At 51.4% G+C, this 10,840-nt stretch overlaps 1 protein-coding gene across 6 annotated transcripts in view; it reads right to left on the bottom strand.

Annotated features, from left to right (window-relative positions):
* ATP13A2 (ATPase cation transporting 13A2) overlaps positions 1-4,482 on the bottom strand; it is a 22,062-nt gene extending 17,580 nt beyond the window's left edge. For 3 of the 6 annotated variants that reach the window (XM_028487794.2, XM_024125733.3, XM_007114550.4), the window contains exon 1: positions 4,309-4,482. In XM_028487794.2, coding sequence (XP_028343595.1) covers positions 4,309-4,318 — 10 coding nt within the window. In that variant the 5' untranslated portion in view covers positions 4,319-4,482. The remainder of the gene's footprint in view (positions 1-4,308) is intronic. The other 3 variants (XM_007114548.4, XM_028487795.2, XM_007114549.4) reach the window with 1 other exon arrangement.
* Between the last annotated feature and the right edge of the window lie 6,358 nt (positions 4,483-10,840).

The following is a 10,840-nucleotide window of genomic DNA, read 5'->3' as shown; positions in this document are numbered from 1 at the left end:
TTTTTTTTTTTTTTTGGCTGTACTGGGTCTTCGTTGCTGCGCACGGGCTTTCTCTAGTTGCAGCGAGCGGGGGCTACTCTTCGTTGTGGTGCGTGGGCTTCTCATTGCGGTGGCTTCTCTTTGTTGTGGAGCACGGGCTTCAGTAGTTGTGGCACACGGGCTCAGTAACTGTGGCTCGCCGGCTCGAGTGCAGGCTCAGTAGTTGTGGCGCATGGGCTTAGTTGCTCCGGGGCATGTGGGATCTTCCTGGACCAGGGCTCGAACCCGTGTCCCCTGCATCGGCAGGCAGATTCTTAACCACTGCGCCACAAGGGAAGTCCCAGGGTGGGTTTTAATTCCCATCAGACCACGCAGAGTCTGTTCTGTCCTATCGCAGCCCCCCATATCTCCACATAAGGACTGTGATAATAATTACTATGGTAATTACCATAATAAGAACAGCCAATATCCATTAAACACTTCCCAGGTGACAAGAGCTGCTCTAACCCTCCACACGAATTAGCTCATTTAACCCTCTGGCAACACGATGTGGGAGGGGACTCTTATATTTCCCATTTGTACAAATGAGGGAACCGAGGCTCAGAGTCACAAAGGCCCCCTGGTAAATGGTGGAGCCAGGAAGTCAGCGCCCAGATCTTGTGTTTTGGGGGCCAATGTGGGCACATCCAGAGAACAGGGCATATGCCCTGTGCTGCCTGAGGCCTCTTTCAAACAAGATGACTCAAAACCCAAATTAACCCAAGCCCCACCCACGGTCAATCCCTCCCCTGTCCACTGGGTGACTCAGAAAATATATGGAGCTGCCAGCAGCTCCAGAAAGGGCCTGGTCTCTGGGGAACTCACACACATGCACCGCTCCCACACATACACACGAAGCCTGTAGCTCTCAACCATCCGGGTGTCTGGCCAATGGTAAAGTCTCAAAGCCAGAGGGCAGGAGGCCTGGTCAGCCTTCTGCCCTGGGGCTCAGAGACCCCAGCGTAGGTCCCCTGGGGTGGTCCCTCTTGCTCTCTGGCCCCGGCCCAGTCCAGCTTGTGGGTGAGGCTTGTCAGGGCACGATTTGCTTCCCTTCCTGACAACAGCCCGCAGACAACAAACAGCCGAGGCCCTTCAGCTCTCTGGTGTGTGTGTGTTGTGCAGGGGCGGGGGGAGGCTCGCCCTGGATCCTGTCTTGGGGGGCAGAACAACAGGCATTCAGGGCAACTGACCCGGTCTGGCAACCTTGGCCACCAACAAGCCGCACCCCTTTTCTTGTCCCCTCCTCAAAAGGCCACAGTCCCAGCTGTTCTTCTTGCCGAAGGCCCTCACCAGCTCTGGAGACCTGCTCCTTGAGTGGGTCAGGGCGGGTCGTTTCACCCCCTTTAGGGCTCTTCTCGGGTGGTTTCTGGGGTGTAAGGAAAAAGAGCACCTTAGGGGGAACTTCCCTGGTGGTCCAGTGGTTAGGACTTCGTGCTTCCACTGCAAGGAGCATGGGTTCGATCCCTGGTTGGGGAACAAAGGTCCCCCACAAGCCCTCGGTGAGGCCAAAACACAAAAACAACAACAAAAAGAGTACCTCAGGGCTATCGGGGGCTGACACAGGCCAGGCACTGTTCAAGGGCTTTACACACATCGATTCATTCATTCCTCACCACGGTGAAGTGGGGACTACTTTTATCCCTATTTTACAGATTAGGAAACTGAGGGCCAGAGAGGTGAAGTAAGCTGCCCAAGGGCCACACAGCCAGCACGCGGTGGGACGTGGATCCAGGCAGTGCAGCTGTAGGGTCCATGCTCTTCACCGTGGCACTACCAGCACCACCGCTGTCGTCCCCATCAGTAACTGTGCTCCTGGCTCTCTCACAAGTGCCTCAGCCTCTCCAGGCTTCCGTTTCCCATCTCTAGGATCATAACCCCAAAGTAGCTGGCACATGGGGTGTTTGAAGTTCCTGAAGCATGGCCTGTAGAGGCGGGCATTGCTGGCTCCCCTGCCAAGGAGGTGTGGCTTCCGCTCTGACTCATTTCTCAGGCTCCCCTGTACATTCCCATTGCCCTGTCTGAAAACCCACAGCTGTGCCATTGCTCCTCTGTGTGCACTCAACAGCTCTTCCCCGGGCCTTCAAACCCTCAGGCCAGCAGCTGTGCTGGGGATGGGACTGCAGCATGCTGCGCTGACCCCAGTGGGCCGCTTTGCTCCTGCCGATCTGCTTTCCTCCTGCAACAATCAAGCAACTTATCCCATTTTACAGATGAGAAAACTGAGCCTTGAGAGAGGCAGTGTGCCCACCAATTTGTCTCGCAGCTGGAAGGGGCCTTACTCCAAAATCCTCTCTGCCCACCTCCCCCGCCCCCCACGGACACCAACACATCAGGCTTGCACAGGTGTCATTGCCCTCCTGCTCACAGTGCCTGGCATGTGGCTGGGACTCAGGAACCATTTATTGAATGAATGAACCAATGAATGAAGGTTGTACACCCCACTGACATAACAGAGCATGGAAGCAATGGTGCAAGAGTCACTGTGTCCACCTCCTGCCTCTGGGTCAGCTGGGAGGTACAGAGGAACAAACCTCTTCTTGAAGGGCCCTGCCAGAGACCATCTGGAGCTGCCCTCACTGGATCACTTCCCCCAGGACCTAAACAATGTTCCCTCTGGGAGTTCTTCCTTGTGTCTATCACACACCCATCATTTCACAAGGATGCTCTCCCCGTCAACCTGGGGAAGGAGGAAGGGAGCTTGAAGGAGGAAGTCACATCTGTGGAACACTCTAGTCTCCCAGCAAGGTCAAGCCCAGGGCATGCTCTTGCAGAACATCTGTCAAAACACTCAGAAGGGCTTGTTTATCTCTATTCGCATTGCAGTCTCCCCAGGGATGGCACAGGAAGGTCAGAGCAGTGTCTGATCTCTTCCGGTACCACCAGCTCAGGCCAGCTGCTTGGGATGAGAATACTTTCACAAATGACTGACTGCATTGCTCTTCTGAATAACAGTGATTGATCTTCACGCGTAACCCTCTGAGGGAGGGACTATTATCATCTCATTTTACAGTTTGGGAAACTGAGGAACACAGCTTCAAAATCCCTTGCCCAGGGTCATACAGCTTGCAAGGGGAGAAGCTGAAAATGAGTGGGTCTAAATGAACACATTCCTCTCAGTTCATCCTCACCGCCACCTCTCCAAAAGTATGGATTAGGATTCCCATTTAAAATGAGGCACAGAGGTTGATTAACATGTCCAAAGTCACACAGCTCTGAGTGGTCAAGATTAGACTTGAACCTAGTCTGACGCCCCGGCCCTGGGGCAATGCCACGAGTACTGCAGAGCATTTGGGAACCTCTTGTTTCCTGCGGAAGCACCGGTTTCCTGCTGATGACCTGGCAGAAGCCCAGGGCAGCACTGCTGCCTCCTCCCTTGCTGTGCTTCTCCTGGGGCCAGAAGCTCCTCTCCTGGGCCAGGCTGAGTGTGAGGGATAATCTGCCAGGACCTCCCCGATCTTTGGATCTGGAGTCCAGGGGCCATATTTCCTCAGCTCTTCCCCTTCTTCACCCTGGGTGCACCCTAGAGTTGGGGGGTGGGGAGGGTGGGGAGTAAGGTGGGAGACCGGAGGGAGAGACCTGAACTGAAGGGTCTGCAGCTGCAGAGAGGATGCTCAAGCGTTGGTGGCCCTTGGCTGAGGTCTAGGCTCTGAGTGACCCACGTGGAAATGAGACCCTTCTAAACACGAGAGGTCTACTGGCACCATTTGCAGCAGGTAGAATTAGACTCTGGAAAGGGTGGCCTCCAGACACAGGGCCTGGGCCAGGTAACATGGAGGGTGTGGTCCCTGGACCGGGGTGCTAACAGGCTTGCTCTGGGAGCCTGACTCAGGGGATCAGGAGTGGCATTTGTGCCCCAGGACACTCCGATCCAGGGACTCAGGAGCCCTGGCTTCTCCAACCCCATTCATTCATTCAGCCAAGAGGAACAACCGCTCAGAGGCCCTGGATGCAGCGGCCTCCACGTCTCTTCCCCCACCTGGACATCCGTCACTGCGCGGGGAAATGTCCCCGCGCCCCGCCACCGCGGCCCCCGGATTATCCTTTTGCACGGCGGCGCCAGGCGCTTCCTCTCCCAGGGCTTTAGGAAGGCGCGGAGCGGACGGCTCTGCGCGGTGCCATCCCCGGGCTCCTGGCCTCTCTGGGAAGGGGGAGGGCACGGGCGCGGGGATGTCCCGGGGGCCGCTCCCTTGGCCCGCGCCCCCGCGGTGGGGGTGTCCCCCCACGACAGGTGCGACGACGGGCGGTCCGGGGACCGCGCCCGGTTCCTGTCGGCTGGGGCTGCGCGCTCACCTGCGCTCATGGCGGCTCCTTGCGCTCATCGCCGGGCCCGGGCGTCGCGATGCCCCGCAGTCGGGGCCGAGGCGGAAGGCCGGGGGCGCGCGGCGCTGCGAGGCTGGGCGGCCCGGGACACCTGGAGGACCCGGCGGCTGGATCGGCGGCGAAGGTGCCGCAGTCAGGATCTGCGCACCGCCAAGCCCCGCCCCGCCTTCTGCAGCCCCTCGTCCACCCGCGCGCCGCGAGGGCTGCCGGGATTTGTAGTCCGAGGCCGTTCCCAACGCGCACGCAGGGGCGGGGCGCCGAGAGACAGACGCGACAGCCCTGGGACAGACCGACACATAAGAGAGGAGGACACTCAGGGAATCCGACGGGACAGCCCTCAGACACATGAACACATAGACACACACTCAGAGAAATAGCCCTTAGATGCACAAACACGTACACAACGCCCCTCCCACTCCTCACAGATTCGCATAAAGAGAGAGTTGTGACCCAGAGATACACAATTCTCAGACACGCACACAAGGGCAGGACACTCAGGACAGCTTTGTTACAAACACACAGGTAGGTACACAACAACCTCGGACACACACATAGATACACACACACAGAGGCTATACTCCCAGGACACAGACACAACACACAGATTCACACACAGAGGTGATACTTAGAGACAATGCACACATACCCAGTAGTGTGACACTTAGAAACAGGTAAGGCAAGCCCCCACCCCCGCTGTTAAGTACAATGCATGGCTGGTTCAAGCTGGTCCGTCTCTTGTAGTCTCTGTGAACTTGGGCAAGCCACTTAACCTCTCTGGGCTTCATTTCTTAACCTATAGGAGGACGATGACATTAGCAATACCTGCTTGATAGATTGTTGTGAGTCCCACAAGAGAAAAAAACATGTAAAGCACTTGGGACGGTGCCTGGCTCTGCTGCATAAATGTCCAAGAAAGAAGATAACGCCTGCCCAGAGACTCACAGGCTCAGATACGTCTCACAGGGATATGTGTGGACACAGGGAGGCACTGCAGTGATGCACTTCTGTGCATCACTAAAATGCCACAGAAACAGCCGAGGTATAACCCCCATCGCAGAAGCCTCACAACATGGCCGCAGACAAGCCTGCACAGGTGGGAACAGGGAAGCCCCTGAAGGGCACCAAGACCTCGTGTTTGTATGCAGTGTTATCACATTACCTCATAGCGACAGGCACAGACAAGGTGTCCCCTGACCCTGGGGTTGATGGCTTCTGGACTAAGGATCTCCAAAGGATCAGAGACCGCAGGCTCTGGGGCAAACCAGGGAAGGATCACATTAGGGCCAAGGCTAGGACTGGGCTTGAGCCATCATCACGTATCCAGTATGAATTTCTGCAGTGCCGGGCACTGTTCTAGGAGCTAGGAACGGGAGGGTGAACAAACAGACATGGGGAGCAGCCAAAGGCCAGCAGAGGAAAACTCCAGAGTAACCTGTGGTGGAAAGGGCTGGAAGGAGACAGAGCTGCGATGGAGAGTAATGGTGGGGGAGAGACTCCAGAGGGGAAGCAGGGAAGGCCTTGACAGTATCTGATCCATACCAAGAACTCCATACATACACTTGATAAAAGGGTACATATCGGCAGGACTTGCTGGTGCCTGGGAGGTGGAGGTATAGGAATGGAATCAAAGATGCCTCTCCTCCCTGGCTTTTGGTCTGAGCAGGTAGGGGGTGGTGGAGCCATTCGCTCAGCTGGGGCAGACTGCTGGTGGAGCAGGTTGACCACCTGGGGGTTGGGGCTGGCTTCATTGAGTTCAGGTGAGAAGACCTGTTTCTTCTGCCGATGCCTCAGTGAGGGCAGCCTACTGAACTTCTCAGAGCCCCTGTTTCCTCCCCCAGGGCTTAGCTGGATGTCTGGCAGACCACTTAACCAGGGGAACCCTGATTTCCATGGCAGGCGGGATGGCTGGGTTTGTATAAATGACTTGCTCAGATGGCCTTGCCAAGAGGCAGTGTGGTACAGTGGCAAGTGGCTGGGCTCTGGCACCAGAGAGACCTGGGTCTGGATGTGCATCAGTTGCTGTCTAGCTGTGTGAGCTTTAAAAAGTCACTTTCCCTCTCTGAGCCTCTCTCCTCATCTGTGAAATGAAAGCTGCTGGAAAGATGAAATGGGGTGGCAGGAACTTGGCAGAAGCCAGTTGCTTTCTTGAGATCCTGGTGCTGGGCTAGAAGCTTCATAAAAGCAGGGGGCTTGGGGACTGCATCGCAAGATTGATCCCTCATTCTTCATATTGCTACTTGGCATTTAAGAGACTCCATCCTCTGAGCCATCTGGGAAGGAGCCGCACCTGCCGCTTGATCCATGGTCTTCATGAGGCAGGAGACCAGAGGAAGCTTCCTTCCAAACCAGAGGATGTGGGAGGCTTCGCCTCTGCCCAGGGTTACCTTTGGGGAAGCGGCTCTCACTGTGGTCATCTGGGCGGTCTGTGGGCTGGGCTGCAGTCATCTGCGGGCTGGGACCCACGGAGGAGATTCCCTTCTGGGGCTGTTGTTCCCTTGGAGGCCCACAGGAAGGACATGATATGCCTGGTCCTGCAACCAGGTAGGGTAGGGAGAACCCAGAGAAAGAAAACCAGGCACGGCTTTCTTGACATAGGAGAAGCCGTCTTTCGTGATCTAAGCCTGGCCACAATGCTTGCCCTAGAACAGGTCTCAGTAATTAATGATCTTAAGGGGACAAAAGAATAGACGACTGTTATCAGGCAAGAGAAGTAACAATAGCAAAGATATCAGTTGTAAAGACTCCCAGTTCTGTTTCAGTGGTGAAGATTAGCCTGAAATGCTCAGCCACCCTATCAACTGGAACCTGAGGGATGATGATGTTGACCTTTTCTGACCCTTGTGACTTCAATCAACTAAAGCTTGGACTCTGTCAACCGCCCAAGCCCCTTCACGAATAGGTATGTGCTCTTAGCTTAAAACTTCCCCAATTTTGCTGTTGGGGAGACACTGCTTTGGGAGAGACCCCGGTGTTCTCCTTTCTTGCTGCAAAGAATAAGTCCTTCCTTCTCCTGATCTTTGGCTTGGTTGTGTCTTTTGGCTCGACACCTACCAAGAGGTAAACCCAGTTTTCGGGTCACAGTCCGAGCGGCAAAAAGCTGGAGAATTCACTAATTTGTACTGGTTTATTCTAGAGCATTGCCAAACTTCTCAGTTTCTCTAGTTTCACTAGATTTTTGCAACAAAAGGGATTTTCTCACCTAGTGACAAACCCCATGACAAGATTATGGCTGTCTAGACACATAAGGTGCAGTTTCAGCAGTCTGTCTGGTATATAGTTTCCCGGGCAAGGAGGAGGCTGGAAGAGAATTTGAGTGTGTTGGGAGTCAGCGGCACACCCTCTGGCACCCAGCAGTCAGTGTGATGTGGGAGATGAGAAATGAGCATTTTTAGTCTTGCACAGATAATCCATCCTCTGAACAGGAGGTCTCTAACTCTAGCCAGCTGTGTCGGAAATACACCAATTTTCAAGTCCAGAGAGCTGGGAATTAATCACTTTTTTTTTTTTTTTTTTTTCCTGGCTGTGCTGCGTGGCTTGTGGGATCTTAGTTCCCTGACCAGGGATTGAACCCGGGCCCTCAGCAGTGAGAGCGTGCAGTCTTAACCACCGGACCACCAGCGAATTCACAGGAAATTAATCACCTTTGTAGTAGGATTCAGCCTTCCACACAGTAGGTATGTGAGACAAATCAGTTAAATTGAGTTTATGGAGCATTTGCTCAACTGCAAGCTAGATGCTTTTCACATTTATTATTATTATTTTTTAAACTCATATATGTTAAGAATTTATTTTTAAAGTTTTTTTTTTTTTCAGCTTAAGTATAATTGACAACATCATAAGATATTTAAAGGGTATGACGTGGACTTCCCTGGTGGCGAAGTGGTTAAGTAATCCGCCTGCCAATGCAGGGGACACAGGTTCGAGCCCTGATCCAGGAAGATCCCACATGCCGCGGAGCAACTAAGCCCGTGAGCCACAACTACTGAGCCTGCGCTCTGGAGCCAGTGAGCCACAACTATTGAAGCCCGCACGCCTAGAGCCCGTGCTCCACAAGAGAAGCCACCGCAGTGAGAAGCCCCCACTCGCCGCAACTAAAGAAAGCCCGCACACAGCAATGAAGACCCAACGCAGCCAAAAAAAGAAAAAAAAGTGTCTGATGTGATGATTTGATATATCTATATACATTGTGAAGGGATTTTTTTCCTCATCAATTAACACATCCACACCTCACACATTTACTTTTTTTTTTTTTCTTTTTGGTGAGAACTCACATTTATTCTTAGGTAGACTTTACCCACCAATTCTGAGGTAAATGCTCTTAATTCCCATTTTACAGATACGAAAATAGAGGCGCAGAGGTTAAACAACTTGCACAAAGACCGGGTAAGAAGGGATGGCTGGCTTCAGCCCTAGAGAAACTTGAAGCATTCCACAGGATGATTTTTGTGAATGCAAGCACATTGTCTGGACACTATCAGAGAACAAAAGTAGCATAAAGGACAAAACAGTCTTTCTCTGCTCAAGCCTGCAGTTTTATTAGGAAAGTCTTTGTGACGTGAAATAGAACATTTGCCTGCAATCCAATGAAAGATTAAATAAGCAGTAAGTTAAACTATCAGTTGATAACATATTCTAATTTAGCTCGAGTTTAAATGGGGTGAGTGACCTACAGTTGCAAACTTGACATCTGATGAAGCTGATTTGAAATGGCAACTCCCCAGCCTCTCCTCGGAAGCTGGCTGGTGCAGAACTCATCTTTACAAGCCATTAAATTAGTCGTGAGAAAAAAACCCATCTTTCTCCCTACAGGTCTAGTGATTAGAAGCAAAGTCAAATTACCCATGAACCCAAGGAATGCGAACTTCCGTGGGGCTGTCTGAAACCAATTAGGTGTGAATAGACCTGGAAGGTAGATTTCGCCCTACTGCCTTCCCAGCCCCGGTATGGAGGGCTCCCTGAGGGTTTTCCAGTTCTCACTTCTGAATCTGGAGCTTTAACATCTGAGGACTCTGTACTGTGTTGTCTTACTGAGGTGGCCAAGAATTTTGAGATGCTAACATAAGGGCAAAGACTGTGTTCTCTAAATTTCTAATAATTTAATGTTTGTTCCTTTTTACTTGGTGAACTTGGCTCCTAGGTGGGAGGGGACAAATCTTGTTCACCTTTACCCCCAGCACCTCACCTCTCACAACGCCAGACACTAGTGCTTTTGAACCATCCCCTTTTAAAGCCAGAAATGCTCATTTAAGATTCATTCTTGGTGAGTCAGACGTTCTTCTTAGCCTCTTGATACAAAAAGCCTTTGTTTCCAGGATGATCTCAATGCTACAACTTAAAAACAGACTTGGGAGTATTCCTAAGAGTGAAAATAGGGTCCACCCGAATGTCCATTAGCAGGGGAAATGGGTAAATAAGTAATGATGCATCTACGCCACAGAGCAAGAAACCAGTGGTTAAAAAAGCTAAGGTTGAAAATAAATTTCACACACACACAGGTAGATCTTTAGTAGCACCAGAGGCCCTTGTATATCGTGGGGTAAAAGTAGAAAGCTGCTGTTATTCACAACAGCTAAAACATGGAAGCAACTAAAATGTCCATTAACGGATCAATGGATAAACAAAATATGACACATACATACAATGGAATATTATTCAGCCTTAAAAAGGGAATTCTGACACGTGCTGCAACAGGGATGAAACTTGAGAACTTTATGCTAAGTGAAAGGTGTTACAAAAAAGACAAATACCATATAATTCCACTTATATGAGATAGAGTAGTCAAAGTCACAGAAATAGAAAGTAGAAATATGGTGGCTAGAGGCTAGAGGAGAAATGGGGAGTTAGTGTTTAATGGGCAGAGTTTGAGTTTTGCAAGATGAAAAGAGCTCTGGAGATAGACTGGAGTGAGGGTTGTACGATAACGTGAATGTACTTAATACCACTGAATTCTCCATTGAAAAATGGCTGAGGTGGTAAATTTTATGTGTATTTTACCACAATGAAAAAAAAAAGACAAAATAGAAAGTTGCTAATATCAGTATTTTGTACCTTATTTTTGAAGGGAAAAAAACTTTACATATGCTGCGCATTGTAATGACATAAAGGTCTGGAGGAAATGTGTGAACTGTCAACAGGGGATGTCAAACTTGGGGAGTTTAAGGGGTTTCCATTTTTTTTTTTTTTTTAAGCTGCTCCGTGGCATGTGGGATCTTCCCGGTCCGGGGCACGAACCTGTGTCCCCTGCATCGGCAGGTGGACTCTCAACCACTGTGCCACCAGGGAAGCCCCTAGGGGGGTTCCATTTTTAACTTGACAAACTTTTACACCGTTTGCTTTTTCGGTGTTACCGCTTTTGTCGTAAGCGTCAGAGCCAAGGCAGCAGTGGTGGGAATTCATGCTTCCCGTGCGAGGTCTCTGGAGGTCATTTGTGGAACTAACTGGAGTTTATAGCTGTGCTGGAGGTATCTGTAACCTGGCCTCAACCAGACAGAAAAAGACTTAC

Source organism: Physeter macrocephalus, chromosome 3 (assembly GCF_002837175.3).
Source record: "Physeter macrocephalus isolate SW-GA chromosome 3, ASM283717v5, whole genome shotgun sequence".
In the NCBI taxonomy this organism is placed as follows: Eukaryota; Metazoa; Chordata; class Mammalia; order Artiodactyla; family Physeteridae; genus Physeter; species Physeter macrocephalus.
Note: the sequence above shows the minus strand (reverse complement) of the source record. Positions and strands in the feature narration are given on the sequence as shown.